At 47.2% G+C, this 22,415-nt stretch overlaps 1 protein-coding gene across 1 annotated transcript in view; it reads right to left on the bottom strand.

The window, feature by feature from the left end:
- The window catches only part of TRIM44 (tripartite motif containing 44), a 504,386-nt gene that overhangs the window by 341,457 nt on the left and 140,514 nt on the right, over positions 1 to 22,415 (bottom strand). Inside the window, exon 4 of the mRNA XM_078684327.1 lies at positions 17,235 to 17,257. Within this exon, the coding sequence (XP_078540453.1) occupies positions 17,235 to 17,257 (23 nt within the window). The remainder of the gene's footprint in view (positions 1 to 17,234; positions 17,258 to 22,415) is intronic.

Raw genomic sequence — 22,415 nt, 5'->3', positions numbered from 1 at the left:
CAGCCTGGAAGGATATGTTTGCCTACTGAGGGCCTGGTATGGTCTAAATTGGGAATTTGTTTGGATTATTGTGCAGACATGTACCCTTTGCCAAACACAGAGGTGGCTGGGGAATTCTAAAAGCATTCTTCGGTGACAGCCTGGAGCTGGCTGGGCCCGGGCAACCGTGCCTTCCTGGCATCTAATGCCCCGGGTACCAGGGCTCTGCGCCAGCGGCAGGGTGCACTTCTATTGCAACCGTCCAAGCCATGGCAGTGCCAGTTCATGCCTCCACCCAGCCCAGGTTGTTTATTCCACAGCACGGAGGGAAGAAATGCATTTTATATCTTGAACGCTGGGATGGAAACCAGGCGACTAGGCCCGATTCTTCCCATGGCAGCTGCTTGCCAGGGTACCCACCACCCATCCTGGGCTGCAGCTTCGTTGAAAAATAGCCTGACCTCCCTGTCCTTTCCGAGGTGTGCCCCCTGCTGCAGGGGCGAGGACAGTGTACACAGGTCTTTTATTTTTCTGACCTTCAGAAAAATGCACTGTGTGCCTGAAGACAAGTATTTGTAAAAGACGGCAGAGGCTAAATTTTATACATTAAATTAATCTCCAATTACTGCAAAGTAAATGAGAGCATCCTTCCTAAAGATGAGCCTTTTTGCCAATTCTACTAAAGTCCGAACAGTGGCTGGTAAAACACAAGAAACGTCCAGACCTTGTTTTCATAAGATGGGTTCTGCCTAGGATGGGACAGTGAGCAAGAAAGAAAACATAGTGCTCCCAGAGTTACTGGTGCATGAGATTCATTCAAACATTCCACTGAATCATTTATAGCAATGCAAAAGGCGGCTAGAAGTATGTTAATCTATCAGACTCCCAGTCTGTCTGAAGCAAGGCACAGCAGGAGGTAGGAGAGGAGCTCAGAGGTAAGGGGTCTACTCAAGCATATGATGTTTCTGTAGCACAAACCTAGTGAAAAGGCAGCGAGCGATGCACATAGTCTAGACAAGCACAAGTTAGCGAATAGGAGAGAGGCCGAGCTGTGGACGGATAATGCTTTAGGATGCTGTGTTCCTTAACCAGTTTGCGGCGGCCAGCGATTCCGCGGCAGAGCGGCACTTCCGCAAAACGGACGGGGCTGCGTCGGCTGTTGGACAGGCGCAGCCACTACGAAGGTAGTGCTCGCGACATCCAACGGCCGACAGCAGCACTTTAGGGGTTAAAGAGATGAGTCTTCTATTCTTTCATACGTTGGGCAGTGCTGATGGATCCGGGGATGTTGTTCAAGACTCTGGATGAGATGGGAAAGGCCTTATGTCTTGTTTTTAATTTTATACACTTCCTAGGGCTAGGTGTAGGTAATTTTATTTACAGATTCGAAAATACAGAATTTTACCGATTCAGTAGTTTCAAATCGGTAAATGCAATGGTGGTGATTTTTCGGTAAAAAATACAGAATCGTTAGGATTCGGTATTTACCGAATCGGTAATTACCAATTCGGTATTTGCCGTTCATTCCTATGGGCCTGGAGGCCCATAGGAATGAATGTCAATTACAGAATCGGTAAATACCGATGCGGTAAAATTGGGAAATAGTCAAGGTAGCAGGGTGTCAGTTTGACACCCTGCTGCACCCCTGATTAGTGGCACGCATGTATGTCTGTCACGCTGACAAGGTAGCTGCTGCCTGTAAGAGCGCTTCGTGCGTTTTGCAGGAAAAACGCTGTTTTAACTTTTTATTTGTATTTGCTGGCTCTGGGCATTTTGCCCTGCATTTTAATTTCCCCCCTCGCTGCACCATAATCTGTGCCCCTCACCGCCGTTTGGGCGGGTCTGGTCCTGGGGTGGGTGCCTGGCTCGTTTTGGCAGACATCTTTGAGTGGGGTGAGTGGAGTAAGGTGATTCCATCTACCAGCGCTTCAGTGCGCAGGCGCCGCCTGGGAACATCTATTTAGGCGAGTCCCTACCACTCTCAGCCCCTGACAAGGTAGCTGCTGCCTGTAAGAGCGCTCCGTGCGTTTTTGCAGGAAAAACGCTGTTTTAACTTTTTTATTTGTATTTGCTGGCTCTGGGCATTTTGCCCTGCATTTTAATTTCCCCCTCGCTTGCACCATAATCTGTGCCCCTCACCGCCGTTTGGGCGGGTCTGGTCCTGGGGTGGGTGCCTGGCTCGTTTTGGCAGACATCTTTGAGTGGGGTGAGTGGAGTAAGGTGATTCCATCTACCAGCGCTTCAGTGCGCAGGCGCCGCCTGGGAACATCTATTTAACGCTCCTCCCCTAGCGCAGCGGGATCGCGCAGCGGGCGCGTCCTCGCGTGGCCGGAGTCGTGCCAGAGTCCTGCCCTTCCGCGCTAAGGACGCGCTGGACGTCGCGGTACTCTGGTTAAGGACTATTATTCTATCCTGGCTCTACCATGTTGACGTACTCGCGGGATTGTCTGTTTTCCATCGGTCAGGTAAGCCGCTGCTGTACCCTTTCACCGGTACACCCATTGCGTGGCCCGTATCATTGCCCTTGTAATGGGTGGGCTCTTGACTCTCCGCGTCCTCTCTCAAGGACTATTTCCTCTGAGACTCGCCGCATTACAGACATCCCTACTACTTTGAAGATCCTGAATCTAAACGTCAGGTCCGCGCTGAAACACTATCAGCACATCTATGACCTCATTGAGGAGGAAGCTCCAGACGTATTTGCCATGACGGAAACATGGCTACAGGACGCTGATACCGCTATCACCAATCTAGCCTGCCCACCCGGCTATTCTATGTACACCCTGAATAGGCTGTCTAGGGGTGGGGGTATCGCGCTAGTGGTAAAAACTATCTACCCTTGCGTCTGGAGTGCCTTAAATATTTCTGGATGTGAAAGTGCCACGTTCAAGGTCTCTGTCAGCCCTGAGTTCACCCTGTCCGGGATGGTCGTTTATCGCCCACCCGGCAGTGATGTGGCGTTCAGAAATGCTTTCCCTGATATTGTCGGCCCTTTGGTCGCTGATTGTGCCAACTTCTCTATCATGGGCGATCTAAACCTGCATTTCGACACCCTCTCTGGCATGACAGTGCGTTCCATCTCTTCTGACCTTGAGGCCTTTCAACTCCTCCAGATGGTTTCCCAGCCTACCCACCTGGGTGGACATATTTTGGATCCCCTGTTTACCAATCTGTTGGGGATTCTAGTTACTTCTGTCTCTCCGGTGGAATGGACAGACCACTTTTTGGTGTCCATTTCCTGCCCTGTTTTGGCCACTCTTTCCACCTCTACGGCCAGACGGGTTCAGAAGAGGGCTTGGAAAAAGCTTAGGTTAGAGGACTTCCATCGTCTTCTATTGGAGGAGCCGCTGGGTCTTTTTACGGATGTGGAAGGGGGGTATGACCTCTTCTGTTCATGGATAACTAGGGCCTTGGACTCTCTGATACCTATCGTCTCTACTAAAATCAATCCCAGAGAGTCGAGCCCCTGGTACGATGGCACTCTCCGGGCCCTAAAGGGTGCCTGTAGACGAGCAGAGAGGGCCTGGAGGAAAACCTATGGGGCTGATCTAAAAGCCTCATATACCAGGTCCGTTAAGCTCTACCATCGAGCTATCTGCCGAGCTCGTGCGGCTTTCTATGCCACCGAATTCCGGAACAGCCCAAATCCGTCAAAAGCTATTTTCAAGGCCGTAAAACAACTTACGGCGAAGCGGACCTCCACTACGACCGTAAGCTCCCTTTCCCACTGTGAATCCCTTGCATCCTACTTCTTGGGGAAGGTCCAAGCTATATATAGGACATTCCCTAGCATAGGGTTCACTGCGGAAAGTGTTAGTCGGGTTCACCATCAGACCACACTGCTTGTTTTCCCCCCCCTTACCTCGGATGGTTTTGACAAACTTGCGTTGCAAGTTAAATCTGGGTCTCCATCTGACCCAGTAAGGCCTGCTCTCTTCCGAGACCAAGCTTTTATGGGGCGTACAGTTGTATGCTCCCTTGTCAATCTCTCCTTGGAAACTGGAACTGTACCATCTAAGTGGAAACAAGCCGTGGTGTCCCCGATTATTAAAAAGCCCACCCTGGACCCCTCTAAGCCTGAAAGTTATCGCCCCATCTCGTTGCTGCCCTGGCCAGCCAAGATCACTGAAGCCCACGTCAACTTGGCCCTGTCTGAACATCTGACTCGGACCAATGCCCTCGACCCCACACAAAACGGATTCCGTGCTGGGCACAGTACGGAAACTGCGTTACTTGTGATGGTGGAACATCTCCGGGCAAGGTTGGATGCTGGTCAAACGGCGGCGCTTATTTTGTTAGATCTTAGCGCCGCCTTTGATACGGTAGACCACAGCATCCTCCTGCGTCGGCTCGAGGAGACTGGTATTGGCGGTCAGGTGTTGCAATGGTTCCACTCCTTTTTAGACGACCGCTCCTTCTGTGTTGCCATCCCTCCCTTCAAGTCCAGCTACCAACCACTGGCCATGGGGGTTCCGCAAGGGTCCTCGCTGAGTCCCACGTTGTTCAATCTATACGTGAGACCGCTGGCTGATGTCGCTAGGCAGTGGGGCCTTACTTTGGTCTCATATGCCGACGACACTCAGCTGGCGGTTACTCTCAGCGGGGATGCGGAAATTGAGGCCCCCAGGTTTCAGTCCGGACTGAAGGCGGTGGCTAGTTGGCTGACAGGCAACTGCCTTCAGCTAAACGCCACTAAAACAGAGGTGATGGTCGTCGGGAAGGGAGTGGAGCTGTGGGGTGACCACTGGTGGCCCTCAGAGCTGGGTCCTACTCCGATCCCGGTATCGGAAGTGAAAAATCTGGGGGTGTGGCTGGATGCGGGCCTCTCCTTTATAGGCCATACTAAGAGAACTGCGGCCTGCTTTTTTGGTCTCCTGAGGGGCTTGAGACCTGTTCTCAAGTTCTTTGACGCCCCGACCAGGCAGCTGGTGATCCAGGCCACTATCATCTCTCGCCTGGATTATGCCAGCTCTCTCCTGGCTGGGGCCAACCAGGCTGAACTAACCCGTTTACAACGGGTTCAGAATGCTGCGGCGAGGGCGATTGTTGGTTTACCCAGATTCTGCTCAGTGACAGGTGTCCTTCGCTCCCTACACTGGCTCCCGGTTAGAAAGCGCAACCTTTTTAAGGTCTTGTGCCTTGCTTTTAAAATCTTGAGAGGTACAGGCCCGGAAATCCTGTCGAGTTGTCTGTCTTTTTATGTCCCTGCCCGTTGCCTCCGCTCTCAAGGTCTGGCCCTTGCGGTGGTTCCCAGATTCAGGCTTAGCCGCATGGGAGGCCGCTCGTTTAGGGTAATGGCTGCGTCGGCATGGAACTCCCTGCCCGTTGAAATCCGCCTGCTGGAGGACCTTTTGACTTTTCGGAAGGCTTTAAAAACCTTCTTGTTTTAGTTGTTTCTTAGTCTCTGTTCTTGCCTCTCGTTGTGTTACGGGCTACCTTGTCTCTGCGCCAGGACGCTCCTTGGCTGGAGTATCTGTGCGCACAATAAATAGACGTAACATAACATAACATGGCACATGTGTAAATGCACATATTTGCATTTACATAGGAATTCCTTATTTACCACCAACTAATAGTTGGTGGTAAATAACGAATCCTTAAAGCCCAGAAGCACTCTTAAAAGTGCTTCCTACATCTCATTTACCGAATCGGTAAATGATGATTCGGTAAATACCGAATCGGCTCGGCCGTTACCAACCGGTAATAGCCTACCTACATCTAGCCCTAGTCTGCTGCTGTCCTGCTACGGGTGTGCCGAGAGCCACCAGAGATGGTGAGCTTGTTGACAAATGAGCAGGGATGCTGTACGTGATGGCTTTGTATATGATGCAGCTAGTTTTGAAGATGGTACTATGGACCGACCAATGCCCTCCCTTGCTCTTTCCTACAGCCCCACCTTGCATGGGCATCGAGAAGCGCCAGCAGAGGGCAGCTCTCGCCCCTCGGTAGAGAGCGCCAGCCTTATTTATATTCCATTTACATGGTTTTCCATCCCTTGCTCTTCTAACAGAGCCGCAGCAGCAAAATGGAGGCTGGGGTTAAAGTGCGTGTGATGTCACTTCCACTAACCCCGGCATTTTGACGCTACAGACGTCCACGCCCTTTGGGAAATCAAATCCTCCCTCCGACAGAAAATCTGCAGTTGTTCCCAATTAAAAAGCAATAACCGCAGCCGAGGGTGCTTTCCAGAGCAGGCCGGGGCGACAGGTGGCGGCTGGAGACCGGGGGACACCAAATGAGAAGCCGCCGCCAGCAGGCGAAGGATTAATGCATAATCCCCCGGAATATCCCGAAAATTCCGCCCTTTCATGCAAGTGGAAACAGAGCCCAGGAACTCCCCAACATACTTAATTTAGCTTCCAGTCACATTTAAGAGAGCTGCGCCTCTGAGCCTATCACGAATGGGATATGATGGAGAGTGGATAAAATCTGGGAGCACAATTACAACCTCTGAAATTAGACTACAGTTCTGATCCCGGCTTCCCCAACTGATGAAAACTGTGTGATCTTGTGATAATTTTTTATATGCACGCCCGGAGTTAAATTAGCTGTAAAAAACTAGTGTGCACAAAGACTAGGCAAACCTAGCATAAAGATACTACTACAAAAAGTATTGCTAAAACCAATCAGTTTGCCCTGGACAACTGCGCTACAGTGAAACATGGCAAACCTACAACAATACAGCAGCAAACGAGCAGCACAGGTTATTAGCAATTGAAGTACAGGTTTTCAGATGGCTGTACACAGATCATACAGAGTGCCAGCATTCACAGTGCGAGACGGCTAATGCATGAAGCTAGCTGGATACTGCTGAATGCATGTGATGGGGGGCACAAAAAAAATGTGAATGACACTAGAACAAACCAATGGATGAAGAGGGCTCAATTATAGCACCTGTATACAAGTATGTATACTTATTCACAATATTGTAGAACATATAAGTCTGGCAAGACTTTCCAGCTATCTCCTGGCAAGCCTGCAAAGTTCTGCATTCAGACTTGTGTAACTGGTCTGCATAAGTTTGACCAATCAGAGGAAGCCAGAAGGAAATTCAACAAAGAATCCTCTTCAAATGCCCGTGTGAGCCACCAAGCCCTACACAATACTGGAGCACCAGTGATCAAAACATGAATTACCGGATATCATCCGAACCGAACACAGTGGCCTGCCCACGGTTCTAACAACATTCCCTCATTTCAGGAACAGCTGCTAGGGAGGGAAGTAATTTGCGCTTTTGGTATCGAAGGTCTGGAATCGATTACATATTGGCATGCAATTTGTAAGGGAGAACAATATATTTTGGTAAAACAATACATGAATCCGTTTTAATGATTTTATATTTATGCTGATAAGTAACATTGGTCACTGTCTTCTCTTACACCTCACAAGTACTTTACTCTTTCAGGGTCAATATACCTGTTCAGTAAACACTGCGCATATAAATGCATCATTAATTCACACTTTTGGTCTCCATTTCTCTCTGGATCCTGCAGAAGGGCACTGATGCACACAGAATGTATGAACCCTTTTTTTTTTATAAATATCCCCTACCTGTCAGCCTGCACAGTCAGTGACCGGAACGCATGATTGACAGTAGTAAGACCCATCCCCAAAATAAACAGTTTTCTGTACTTTTCATATTTAAAAATAAACACAGGCAACAAAACAGATCGTTTTCTGTTTGTATTTATCTGTAAAAATCAATAAAAACGGAAACCTGGGAGCCTTATTTATAATTATGAGAATACCATACCCGCCAGCTTGTAAATTCATCATCTCTGGCTTGAACCATCATCTCTGGCACTACCCGCCAAGCTGGCGGGTAACGTCCCATGACCACCACCATCATCATCGGATTCCCACCTCCCCAATACCTCTGGATTCACTTCCTTCCATCCAGAGGTATCCACACAGTGCCACATACTGTAACATGCAATGTAAATTCCTGTGACATCAATCATTCGACAGCTGCTCTGTGACGTCACTTTCATGCATTAAAGACCAAACCCTAAGGCTGAACCCTCCCACTGCCTTATGACTGGACCATCCCTCTGCCTCCCGAGAAATTTGGAGTGGACACCCCACTGCTGGCCCTAATTCATATTTAGATGAATTATCCAGAAATAATTAGTGAAATCTTGCAAAATGTGCTGGGTGGTTTTACATTCATCACGGTTGATGGCGTCCAACTGAATCGCCATTTTTGTGTTGACGCAAAATCCGAGTGTGCCTCATTTTTAGGGGGTGCCTTGGGTGGGCACCTTGGGTTCCAGACACAGAGACCTCCCCTGTCCACTTTCCAGTGGTTGGGAGGTGGGCTGGACACCACGCTTGTTTTTTTGGAGACAGTCTCCACTCCACTTACCCCAAGAGGGGAAGAGTGTCTCAATTTGTCTGAGTCAGTGGAGTGGTAGGACCCAAATCAAGTACCAGTGTGCCTTGCTGGCTTCTCAGAGAAAGTGCTAAGTGTGGTGCTTAGCACAGCTGAAGGCTGCCACAGACACATCTCAGTGTCTCATCAGGAGTGCCTACAGCTGTGCTTAGCACTCCAGCAAGCCTGCTACTTTCTGGGAGCTGGGGTGGGCAGCCTCAGAAACCCCACAAGATTAATATGAGCGTAAACTTCATATAGCAGCTCACACGTGTTTTTAGGTACGGCTAGAGATAGCTACATCTGTCGTGTCAGAGCTTATATAGTACCAAAAAGAGCTTTAAAGGCATATTGAGACAAGGAAACTCATTAGTCAATTAAAGATCTTTTTATTTACACGCATAAAGTAGTTCAAGTTCTTAGGAGTAACCAAGTCATTGGTGGAGATCATGCGTGAAATACAGAAGGATGGCCCGTGCATGTTACAACTCCACGACAAAGACAGTAGGGACGAGTTTTATATTGTGAACTCTATGACAAACACCAAAGAAGGTGTATTACATAATTTAACACTCAAACATCTTCTAACAGATTTTTGTTGTCTACGCACATCTAAAGAGGTCTGGTTTTCACAATGTACATCTGTTATTTTATGTTTGATTTGTGTGAATAAAAGTGTTTTAAAAAAATAAATAATTGGTGGAGTCCTGAGTTTGTAACTCATTGCGTCCTCCGGATACGCCCTGGACCACTCTGCCTCACTCGCCTGTTGTTCCGTGTCTGTTACTCACTGCATCCTCCGGATAAGCCCTGGACTGCTCTGCCTCACTCGCCTGTTGTTCTGAGTCTGTAACTCACTGCAGCCTGCAGCAGATAAGCCGTGGACCACTGTGCCTCACTCGCCTGATGTTCTGAGTCTGTGACTCACTGTATTCTCTGGATAAGCCATGGACCGCTATGCCTCACTCGCCTTTTGTTCTGAGTGTGCAACTCACTGCGTCCTCCAGATAAGCCCTGGACTGCTTTGCCTCACTACCCAGATGTTTTGAGTCTCGGGAACCCGCTTCACTCGCCTGATATTCTGAGTCTGTAACGCTCTGCGTCCTTCAGATAAACCCTCGACCACTCTGCCTCACTCACCTGTTGTTCTGAGTCTGTAACTCACTGCGTCCTCCGGATAAGCCCTGGACCGCTCTGCCTCACTCGCCTGATGTTCTGAGTCTGTAATTCACTGCGTCCTCCAGATAAGCTCTGGACTGCGCCTCACTCACCTGATATTCTGAGTCTGTAAATCACTGCGTCCTTCGGATAAGCCATGGACCGCTCTGCCTCACTCACCTTTTGTTCTGAGTCTAACTCACTGCGTCCTCCGTATAAGCCCTTGACCGCTCTGCCTCACTCGCCTAATGTTCTGTGTTGTTACTAACTGCATCCCCCGGGTAAGCCCCGGACACGCAGAGAGCACTGATCCTGCAGATAAGCTCTGGACCACTGTGCCTCACTCGCCTGCTGTTCTGAGTCTGTGACTCACTGTGTTCTCTGGATAAGCCATGGACCATTGTGCCTCAATCGCCTTTTGTTCCTAGTCTGCAACTCACTGCGTCCTCCAGATAAGCCCTGGACTGCTTTGCCTCACTACCCAGATGTTTTGAGTCTCGGGATAAACCCAGGAACCCGCTTCACTCGCCTGATGTTCTGAGTCTGTAACTCACTGCATCCTCCGGATAAACTCTGGACTGCGCCTCACTCACCTGATATGCTGAGTCTGTAAATCACTGCGTCCTCTAGATAAGCCCTGGACCGCTTTGCCTCACTAGCCTGATGTTCTGAGTCTGTAACTCACTACATACTCCGGATAAACCCTGGACCGCTCTGCCTCACTCACCTTTTGTTCTGAGTCTAACTCACTGCGTCCTCCGTATAAGCTCTTGACCGCTCTGCCTCACTCGCCTAATGTTTCGTGTTGTAACTAACTGCGTCCCCCGGGTAAGCCCTGGACACGCAGAGAGCACTGAGCTAATCTGAGTCTTTATGGTTAAATCATGGCTGATAACGATTCCCAGGCTTTTTACGGAGCTGGCTGGAAGGGGGTCTACCTAGTGGCGGTGGCCTAAAGTTGAAATTCCAGGGGTTGGCCCGCCCGCCAGTAAGGATCAGCTCCGTTTTGTCTGGGTTTAACTTAAGTTGATTGGTATTCATCCAATCCCTGATGAAATTCAGAGTAGATTGGTAGCTGAACACAGATGATGCGGAAGTGTCGATGTTATACCAGCTGAAGGTCGTCAGCGTAATTAAAGAATACGAACTCTCTTTTACGCAGGGCCAAGACCAAGGGGAGAACATACAGATTGAAAAATAAGGTTGAAAGGGAAGAGCCCTGTGGGACCCCACAAGTCAATTTTTTTTGCTCTGCCCTAAAGATAGCCAGGCGTACCGTGTACCCGACAGATCGAGAAGCACCAGGGCCTGGGTAGTACCCTGGTCGGCCCCCCTTCTCAGTTCATCCATTAACTGGAAAGATAACAGACTTGGTAGAGTGTTCAGGTCTAAAACCTGCCTGGTGAGAGTGTAGCAGGGTCTTAACACAGACCCACGCAGCCCCCGCGGTGCGGGTGGCCTCTAGCTCCAAGGGGCCCCCTCGGCACTGCACTGTAGCCAGAGAGCTCCTGATTGAGCCCGGAGGGGGCCCCTCTAAGTACCGTGCAGGAAGGCCCCCTCACTTTTCCTTACGCCAGTTGAGTCCAGATACTGAGTCTGTTCTACAAAAGAGCTAAAAAAGGTGGCAACATGGACTTCTAAAACCATACTCATATAGGATAGCAGGGACATGGGGCGGTAACTGCCGGTTGTTAGTGGGTGAAGGCTGGGTTTCTTAAGGATGGGGACAACTTCCCCCATCTTAAATAGATTGGGGACAGCCCTTGGGCAAGGGAGTTGTTAAGAAGCAGTAGAGGAGGATCCGGACAGCGCGAAAACATTTCCCGAAGGATATAGGGACGACAGCTATCCGTCGGGGAACCAGATCCAACTTTTTTGAGTAAGGCAAGGAAGGCATCACTAGTAATGGGTGGAATGTGATCTAAAAGCGCTGTATCGGTGCAAAAGTTGTGGGGAGCCAGGGGTGTAGTAGATTTGGGGATGCTGGCTATGATAGTATCAATTTTCTCAATAAGAAAGGTATTGAGCGAGTCACATAGCGATTGCGATGGAACAGGTTTAGCAATGACTCGGTCTAATTTGTAAAGTTGAACCACTATAGAGAAGATGTCCTTCGCTTTATTGGTAGAGTTTAATATTTTAGCAGAAAAATATTCTGCCTTAGTTTGAAGGACAGTTGTTTTGTAGTCTCTTAATAGAGACACAAAAACAGCCTTTTGATTAGAGCTATAGTCATGTCGCCATTTGCGTTCTGCTTTCCTCAAGGCTAGTTTCTTTGCTTTTAGATCTGCCTAAAACCAGCTTGGGCATCATTAGGCCGCTTTGTTTTGACTCTCCTCTGTGGTACTAATCTGTCTCTGGCCGTATCCAGCCAGATGTTAATATTTTCCGCTTGGGCATTGGGAGACTCCTCTGGGACAACAGGGGCTGAGACAGTTTGCAGGGAGCAGAGCTCATCAGTATCCGCTCGACACCAGTTTCTGCGCACAAAATTGCCAGGCAGAGGGGCGTTGTCTAGAACGACGTTAGGGATAAAGGAGGTAATAAGGTAGTGGTCTGACCGTGTGCATGGAAGAACCTGTAGATGGGAAATTTCCAGGTTGGTATTCCAAACCTGGTCTAAGGTATGCCCTTTAGTGTTGGGTGCAGTTCATTCCTACTAAAAGTTCAGCAAGTTCGATGGAACAGGGGCTTTCTCGTGAGTCGTTAGGCCAGAAGTTGAAGTCACCAATGATCAAAATTTGAGCGTTGTTGACCACCACCTCGGCAATCATATCACGCAAAAGCTGGGGAAATGTGGGCATATGATGTGGGGGTGTATAGAATAGAGCACAGATGAACGGAGAATGATGGGACTCAAATTTTAGTAGAAGACTATCAACTGAGGGGATACCCAGAGTGATTAGTAATGTAAATTTATGTTTCTGGTGGAATATAGCTGCAACCCCTCCTTCTGCTTTACCCGCAGGTCTATCTGCCCGGAGGATGTAGTGATTGCCAGGGAGTGCAGCAAAGATATCAGAGGCAGAATCCACTGTCAGCCATGTTTCAGAGAGCAGGAGAATGATGTCTTGTTTATCAGCGTCCAAAAGGCAAAAAATCTCAAGTTGGTGTTTCACCATAGAGCGTGTGTACTGAAAGTCCCTCTGATGTGTGAAGATAGTTAGTGGAAGCTGGCTATGGTCGTTGGAAATCAGTTCTTGGTCAGAGGCTTTAGATGGGCTTTCGAAGAGGGGGTTCCCATAGGATAAAGGTCAGAGTGTGTTTAGTTTAGCCTTGGTGTGAGGCACATGGGCCAAGTCCCTTGTGTTAATTTAAGGTCTGGTGCAGAGTAGGTTAAAAAACTGGCATAATGTGTGGCGCCTTATCCCATTCGGCCGCGGACAGGAGCAGACCTGGACCGCTCTGACTTACTCGTCTGTTGTTCTGAGTCTGTAACTCACTGGGTCTTCCGGATAAACCCTGGACCGCTCTGGTTCACGCCTGATGTTCTGAGTCTGTGACTCACAAGTTCCCGGATGTACATGGGTATTGAGTGCAATATACAGACAAGTGAGTAAGACACGTGGGCTACGAGTCAGTCAGTGACAAGTGTGCACCATCAGGTAGGAGTGCGAGCCACAGAATGTCTCACACCCTTTCTCCTGGCAAGCAGGCCCAAGTCTAGTGTGACAACATCCACCAGTCCTGCCTTGTTATCAAACATCGCTTTACGGTCTGGGGTTTTCACGCCAGTGGTCCAAATAGTAAAACAAGAAGCATTTGTAAGTACTAGAATGCAACGTACTCTTACCTAAAAAGCAACGAATAGATGACAAGTGCCCCAAATATAGTTATGGAGGTTGACATCAATATTTACAAGAAAGAGGATTGTACAGCTACAAAGAAATCTAGTATACCTATCTATAGGCGTGCTCAAGGAGTACATTGAGGAGGTCCGTTACCAATTGAGAAAGGATGCGTGGGCTCATCTTATGCAGAATTTGTTTTTAGATCTGGTTCGAAAGTTGTCTGCAAGACCTACTGTTACCAGTTGTATGAAATATACAGAAAGAGTGCCTTGGCTACGCCCAGAGGAGTATGGTGACCTTTTCACCTCATGCTATTGGCTCTTTGATGTACAATTCCACCTCTTATGGAGTGCTTTCATTCCAATACATAAGAGATTACTTTACATCTCAAAACTGAACCGATTAATTATACATTAGTTCTATATCTCAGCGAAATCAATTGGGGTTTTTCCCACTGCAGCATGCTTTTGTCTAATGTTTTATTCAGAGATCAAAATCAACACCAGACCTATTGGCTTTGCCAACACTTGCTTGTCCTTGAAGCTAAACCTGCAATTAATTTCTTACCTCATTGAAAATTTATTTTGCAAGTAAGTTATGCTTCAAGACTAACCTTCGTGTTTACATTAATTTCGAAACTTCTCTGCCCACTTGAGTATTCAACGTTTTTGTCTCTTGTAAAATAGCTACAGAAAGGTATCCCTTGGTGTTTATTGCCAAGATCACAGGAAAGCGGAACCAAACAATTAAACAAAATCAGAAAAAGTAGTAGTTCCCACTTCAGGTTTCATCAAATCCTCAATAAAAAAAGTACCCGAAGCATTTGTCAAAGGGTGTTGTTGGAGAACAGGAGGATCGAAAAATAAGTGTTAATAAAAAGGGCAGCCATCTTCAAGAATCTATCCAGATTTCTTTGTGTTTCAGTCATCTTCACAATGTGCTTTGGGCAGGGAACCAAAACCTTGAAATAGATTCAGAATCTGTGCCCTAAAAATGTTCTAGAAATACCTGGACAGGCGCAGAACGAGCATGATGACATCTTTGTATAAGGTCTACTAACCACAGTGCACACCAATAAACACAAAGGTTCAAGAATTGTGGCTGTGAAAGTACAGAAAAGTAAAACACATGTGCGTGTATGTGCCTATTCTCATAAAATACCCATGCTTCACTACAACGCCAAAACACGTCCGACATAGGCCACACTACACTCATGTTCTTTCTAGCCATCATACACTAGCGTCTAATGCTTACTGTCTCTCACTTATCTTTAGTGAATACGTGTCACAGTGCAGCGACAAAAAAACAATAACCGCAAACTCTGATTCGTATGCGAAACATTGAACCACTACCCTAAACACTCAGGTATGTCCATGGACTAACAAGCTACCTATCAGCAAACGCACTTGGACGCCTTGTCAGCGGTATGAAGTGCTATATAAATGTACCTGGATACAAGGGAACGGATGTAGAGGGTCTCGTCTGTCGTCATGACTTTTGAGAAAACTTTTAAGGGCATGCCAATGACAGCAAAACACAGGCCAACCCGGACAGTGTAATAGTGTCAGATAATATGGGCACACTTTACACGGCCTGGTGATCAGCAAGTCACATGGTGACCCTAGAGTGCATTGGAAAGTTCTACAAACAGTACTTTTTGTGTTGCATTTCCACCCTAAGTGGGATGGGTATACCCAGACGTGAGCCCCGTGCTCGCTACACCACTAGTTTCAAGCTAGCCTGGCTGATGAGGGGTGATGCCCCAAAACCGGTCCCAGGATGCTTGTTTTCTGATCCAGGGAGGACCTGGCTTGGCAGTTCGGGCTGGACTGTTGCCTATGGAACAAGTCAAGACTGATTTGCATATAGCTGGGTACAAACTGGAATGGCATGGGGGAAAAATAACGATGAATTAAACCCAGATCTGTGACTGGGGGTGATGTTTGATAGTGTTCAACATTCTATCCAACAACTCTTTGTGTTCCATTTTCACACTAAGTGGGAAGGGTGTGCACAGAGCTGTGTCCCATACTCGCTACGCCACTGGTTTCACGCTAGCCTGCCTGATATGGGGTGATGCCCTAAACAGGTCCCCGGATGCTTGTTTTCCGGTCCAGGGATGTTCTGGCCTGGCAAATCAGGCTAGACTGTTCCCATGAGGAACAGGGTGAAGTCTGATTTGCATATGTGTACAAACCTGGATGTCGTGGCGGGAAAAATAACGATGGATTAAACCCAGATCTGTGACTGGGGGTGAATGTTTGACAATGTGCTACATTCCGTCTATCATCTTTTTGTGCTACAAACAGTACAATCCAGCTCGCTTGTTGGAGACTCTCCATCGTAAAGCCTATTAAGGGTTTTGCATCCTCCCCATAAGAGCTGGGGCAGGTGGAGAAGGCTTGAGGATTGTTGAAGAGGCATCTTAGGCTGCGACAGGCTGTAAGCCAAGCCTCCGCTCTGTTGCCCTACCCACTACGATTGCCCCTTCCAGGGCGCTTTAGGCTGCAGACCTTAAGGCCTCGCCCCTCCAGTATCTGGCCATCTCAAACACTGAATACGGTTTCGGGATTGGCTGGTCTGCAGCTGCCCTACGAAGCTGGCATGATGTTTCAGTCAGTCAATTTTTGCTGACATAGGGTGTGTACTAAAGCAAGGTGCGAGTGATAGGTTTGACCTACATTATGGCAACTAAACCCTTCGTTCACTGGAGCTTGCTGAGATCGGCAATATTAGCGGAGAGTATTTATAGTACTACTATACGACTATTCACAACTATGATTACGTACTCTATAAACCAAGCACCAGCAATGCCAACAGGTGTGGTTTAAAAGTCCTAGTGCATGCAAAAAACACTTTTGCATGCTTAGTCATACACATACATTAGCACTACATAGCAGCGCCAATGCTTGTTTTTCAACGTATCGCCAATAATTGTTTCTGACTTTCTTATGTCATTATCGAAGAATTCATAGCTTCCTAAAGCAATATCTGGGTTTCATTGAACGGTAGGAATGCACAGGTGTTTGCTATTTAATTGCTCTGTACATATACAAATATGTCTGTTATTTAATGCTACATAAATGGCAGAGATTTGACAGACAAATGGATTAATCTTTAAATATAGAGATTTGTTCTGCATGACCATTAACAGCTTACCAGCAACAAAAGCAGAAAATACACTGGCAAAAAGATGTCGTTCATATAATAATATGTACATACTAAAATCTTGGCTAAACGTGTAAGGAGAAAAAACAATCAGGGCTAAAAAAAACTTGAATTTTATTTATGAACGTATGATTATGCATGCTTTGCCTCATTCCAAGCAGACAACTGGCATGATGCGGTAATAATGCATACAGGAAAAAAAAAAACTTAGGGCCCGATTCACAAAAGTAATCTGAGATAAAATCCTAACTGTATGACTTTCGGTATTTAGTAGTAGTAAAGTTAGGAAACCTAACTGTACTACTACTAAACTGTCACAAAATCCTAGCTTTACAACTGTCGGTATTCACAAAAAGCATTTATTAGTAGTAAAGTTAGGATTCCTAACTTTACTATTACTAAACTGAGACAAAATCCTAACTTTATGACTTTCGGTATTCGCAAAAGGCATTTAGTAGTAGTAAAGTTAGGATTCCCAACTTTTCTAAATGCCTTTTGTGAATAACGAAAGTCGCAAAGTTAGGATTTTGTCTCAGATCACTTTTGTGCATTGGGCCCTAATGGAATTTATCATTTAATGTGTAGCATTACAGTATTCGAGCACTTAAAAAGAAATCGACAAATAAGATCTCCAAAAAAGTAACCAATTTGGGACCAGTGGAGAGTGTCACAAAGAAAGTCAGTTTTCTAAAAGAGGATCCGCACCATCTAACTACATACAATAAAGGAGATAGTGAAATTCAAGGAAATGAGCACCGGCCACTTACCTGGGCACTTCTTGCTCAATATCCTGTAAGAAGAAGAGAGAGAAAAATACAGTCACAATGTTACAATCATAGGCAACCAACCCCCACAACTGAAGGGCACATAGAACCTCCAACAACTAAACTGACACTTTATCTGAATGAGACATAGGTACTCCAACAACTAAACTGACACTTTAACTGAAGGGAACATAGAAACTCCATCAACTAAAAGGACACTTTTTAATGTTCATGCGACTGTAAGCTGCCTATGATACCCAATGAATCCTGCACTAAGTAGAAACACCCAATAGAATTTATGCTGAAAGGATGAGCTAAGACAGGGACTCCGTAACACAGCTGCGGCTTCTCTGTTAAGGCGCAGGAGCGTCGCCCCACTGCTCTTTCAGCAGTGCACACAGAAAATATAAACGATAATAAAACAAGTATTTTATCATTTAATTTTTCTTTGCTGTCACTGAGCCGAGTCTTGGTACGGGGCCATCCTGACATAGAATCAACCAACAGGGAGAAAGAATGGTGGGCACTTAGTAATTATTTGGGTTTAGTCAACTGTCTCTGCCCGGCCAACCCGACATGCCCATTTAGCCTTTCTCCAACCCAAGCTGTGTTGTACCGCTGGGTGGAGAAGAGATATAGAGCTTAACCAGGCCGCTCAGACCCATCCTGGTGCTGCTCTCATACTGGTAAAAGCACTACCAGGCTCACTTTTAACTACTGTCATGAGTCTAAATACAAGAGTATGGTCGGACGACAAATAAGGAAGGTCCATGGATTCCGATGCAACCGCTTCATACTATACTCATGGCCAGAGCTGGGAGACGGCAGCTCTATACACTAATGTGGTACCCTTGTGATCCGCCTTGCCCAGATTCAGGCAAGACGTTTCACAAAGCTATCATTTCAAGCTCAAGAGACTCAGACTTTCAAAATCGAGGTGTTATTGATGATATGACCATGACTGCTACAAATCCCTCCGTAACCACCGATACAGACGAGCCACCACCTTACTGTAGCCATTTCAATGCCACTCTTGAGAACCTAACCTTCAAACTGGGATACTCGTCAATTCCACAACTAGGGTGCATCTGTGGAGTAGACCATCACCAGCTTAGACCACTGGAAATCACCCTCTCCATTGAGTCTTCCCAAGTTCAACTTCATAAATGCATTGGGTGAAAGCCAGAGCTCATTCTGAATATACAATCCTGCCCCATCCACATACATGCACACGGTGGTTTTCCCAAAGATCCAATTTTCCCTCTTTTCCAGGTGGCCACGTATCTCAGACCCCGTCAGCTCGCGCAAGATCCCTCCCCCAGGGGTGAAGACGCTGCACTTTATTAACATCAGCCGCGCGGAGCTGGGTCAGCACTGCCGCTCATCTCAGCTGGTCTCTCCTAATTAAACAGGCAATGCAAACTATAATGAGGTCCCTGCGAATCCCCCCGCTCGCCCCTACCTCCCCCGTCCAACTAGCAGATGAGAATCTGCGGATTCATCCTTCACCGCTAATGTTTACTTTATGCTGATGATTAGGCAGCGGCTTCCCACTGGAGATGCAGTATATTAAGAAACACAAATTTCAAGCAGTAATTGGCCGTGCGAGCACGCCGCATCTCATTACAGTCGAGGCTGTGAAATACCGTACCACGAGGGGGGACCGCTGACACCCCGCGCGACCCTGCTGAGCCAGGCGCGCTGCAAATGGCTGCCTGTGCTATACTGTTTCAATTTGCTTGTTTTTTGGAAATTTCGAAATCTTTGGGGATGCTGCAGAAGTGTCAAGGAAGCTTTTGGGAAAAGGAAGATCCTATTTGAGTTTATACAAAAGATGCTTTGAAGCCACACTAGTTCAGTTGAAATTGTGAATATTCTGTGTATTTTGGTGTACCCAAACATTTCACATACCCAGAGTACACATACCTTTATCGAAGGATCGAAGGGCATTTGCATGAAGGTTTCTGCTGGAGTTGATGAGAATAGGGCAATCTACTTTAGCATTTTTTTTATTTAACTGATAAAAATACAGGGGCCGATTCACAAACATTTTGAAAAAGGTTGGAAATCTACACATCGTAAGTTACCTCTTGTTATTTGCATTTATACCCCACTTGTTGAGATGCATAGCCCCCTATTTCTCTCTTTTCTCCCCCCTCGTTTTCTCCCTCCTCGGCCTCTCCTTTTGTCTCTTTCTCTTCTTTGCTCTTTCCATCCTTCGCTCTTTATGTCAGTTTCTCTATCCTTAGTCTGTTTCTCTCTCTTTTCGCCCCCCTCGTTGTATCCCTCCTCGGTCTCTCCTTTTGTCTCTTCCTCTTTCTTGCTCTTTCCATCCTTCGCTCTCTATGTCATTTTCGCTATCCTAAGTCTGGTTCTCTCTCTTTTCGCCCCCTCGTTTCTCCCTCCTCGGTCTCTCCTTTTGTCTATTTCTCTTCCTTGCTCTTTCCATCCTTTGCTCTCTATGTCAGTTTCTCTATCCTTAGTCTGTTTCTCTCTCTTTTCGCCCCCTCGTTTCTCCCTCCTCGGTCTCTCCTTTTGTCTATTTCTCTTCCTTGCTCTTTCCATCCTTTGCTCTCTGTCAGTTTCTCTCTCCTTAGTCTGTTTCTCTCTCTTTTCGCCCCGTCGTTTCTCCCTCCTCGGTCTCTCCTTTTATCTCTCTCTCTTCCGCACTCTCTCTCTTTGGCTCTAGATTGCTTCACTAAGGCTCTTTGCTCTGCCTTTCGCCCTCTCTTGTTAGTTTCTCCACCCAGCAGTAGCACCATTTTCGACTCTGCTTGTTTTTGGCTCGAGAAACCCAGAGAACCTCGAGCCGAGCCAGAGCAGGGCATCTGGGTCGAGCCTTCAGTGGCTAGCCCACCTCTAGTTTTTGCATGTTCACCCCAACCCCTCTCCCCTCCCCCAATCGCGTCCCATGCTCTCAGGTGACTGTTATGCCACTAACCCAGTTTCATATTCGGTTACAAAGGGTTAATTCAAGGTTGGATTGAAACGGTAATAATTCCACGGCCGGAGGTTTCTACTGGTAAACCGGTCCATGCACACTGTTTTTTTGCTTCTTCTATTTCGGCTTTCATTCTAAATGTCAGCTTTCATTCTTAATTGGTCGGTCTTAGTTAGTTTTTAGGGCCTGCTCACAGTGCCAACACATTTTTGCATGCTGAAGTCGAGTGCCATATTGTGAAAGGGTTCGTTTTAAACTACTGCTCAGTACATTTTATGACGATGACGAGAAGTAGGAGCATCTAAACGTCTAGGGAATCAGTCCCGCTATCTCCGTACCAGGTGGGCAGATTTTTTTTACCTTCCTAAAAGGCAGAACATTGACCTCTACCCTCCTCAGCTCCAGAGAGAGTGAGGGTGAGATGCAAGCCTTGGATACAGAGAATAGGAGCGCAGGTGGACAGGGCGTAAACGAAGGATGCAATCTTTCCAGCTGCTTTGCAAATTAACTCTATGGGCAGGGCACAAGTCGTAAAAAAAGAAGTGGGGGGACGCTGTCACAGGAAGTGACGTCACGACAGGAAGTGACGCCACGGAAGGAGCCGAGCTCCTCGTCCAAGAGAGGCCAAAGTGTGAAGTCCAGCCGTTTGGCCGGAGGGACGCCGTCCCCCCGGTAAAATAAGTGGGGGGACGCCGTCCACCCACCTGGTATCCCGACTCGAGCCCAGTATGGGGCGTAAAAATAGTACCAACAGATCACAGAACAGAGCTGCTCTGTGGCTTTTTTTAAAATTAAGGTTGTCCCTGTCATCGACAAATACATATGTGGAATTATGGTTATATGTGGGGGTGGGGGGGCTATACTATAGTGTGCAGCTATGTCTGTATGATGATCATGTACTATTGTAGTTTCACTATAAATGTAAATAAATACATAAATAAAGTTGCCACAAAACCCTCTTCTTACCATTTCTTACTTGCTAAATGGCAGGATTAGTGTTTAATGTTAAAAGGGGTTGAAATCATTGCTATTTTAAGTTGTCAGCGTTGTCTAGTGCTGGGAAACACTTTTTGGGTAGCTGTGCACTATACAAGACTATAAAATGAATAAATAATGCTACCGTCATACACACCATGATATCTGTGCTGATGCCACACTATACCGGAACGACTGACTCTCGAAGGTCAAAAATGCCCGACTGACTACAAGCACCCATCTTTGAGGGATGCTTCCAGTTAAGTGTACCACAGGGTAAACCGCCATTACCATGCGCTGGGGACACCGCATACCATTACATCGCAAGCGTTACATGCGTTGTAACAACGCATAGCCATTACTATGCATGTTATTACATCAAATGCACTATTACAATGCATGCGATGTAATACCGGTCCACCTCGTAGTGAGGAAACTGAGGCTCTTCTGTTTCCTCAAAACAACGTGTATTGCGCACTGCCCCTCAGCCAACATGAAACGAAGCAGGAACCAGGTAGAGGGACCGAGAGGAGAGCGAGGTAAGGGGGATTGGTCCTGGGGTGGGGGTAGTGTTTTAGGGTATGGGATAGTGTTGTGGTGTTTGTGTAGTGTAGTGTTTTACGGTTTAGTATAACGTAGGGTGGTCGTGCAGGATAGTGTTTAAGTGTAGGGACTGGACTGGGGGTCGGAGGAGGGTCGTGCTGGAGGTAGTGCTTTAGGGTAGGGTTGTGGTGTTTGTGTAGTGTAGGGTAGTGTTTTGGGGTTTATGGTAGTATCGGAGGTCATGCAGGGTAATGTTTAAGCGTAGGGAGCTTAATGGGGGTCGGGGTGGGTCATGCTGGAGTTAGTGTTTTAGTGTTTAGGGTAGTGCTGTGATGTGTGTGTGGGGTAGTGTTGGGTCGTGCAGGGTATTGTTTAAGTGTAGGGAGCAGACTGGGGGTTGGGGGAGGGTTTTGCTGGTGGTAGTGCTATAGGGTAGTGCTGTGGTGTGTGTGTAGTGCAGGGTAGTGTTTTAGGGTTTAGGCTTGTGTCGGGGTTTGTGCAGGGTAGTGTTTAAGTGTAGTGAGTAGACTTGGGGTCGGGGGAGGGTCGTGCTGGGGGTAGTATTTTAGGGTTTAGGGTAGTGCTGTGGTGTGTGCGTAGTGCAGGGTAGTGTTGTTGGGTTTAGGGTAGTGTCAGGGGGTCGGCTGGGTAGTCTATATGTAGGGAGAGTACTGATGGTCAGGGAGGGTTGTGCAGTGGTACTAAATTAGGGTTTAAGACAGGGC

This window comes from Lissotriton helveticus, chromosome 3_2 (assembly GCF_964261635.1).
Source record: "Lissotriton helveticus chromosome 3_2, aLisHel1.1, whole genome shotgun sequence".
NCBI classification, from domain to species: domain Eukaryota; kingdom Metazoa; phylum Chordata; class Amphibia; order Caudata; family Salamandridae; genus Lissotriton; species Lissotriton helveticus.
The sequence above is the reverse complement of the archived record's forward strand: the minus strand, read 5'-3'. Positions and strand labels throughout refer to the sequence as shown.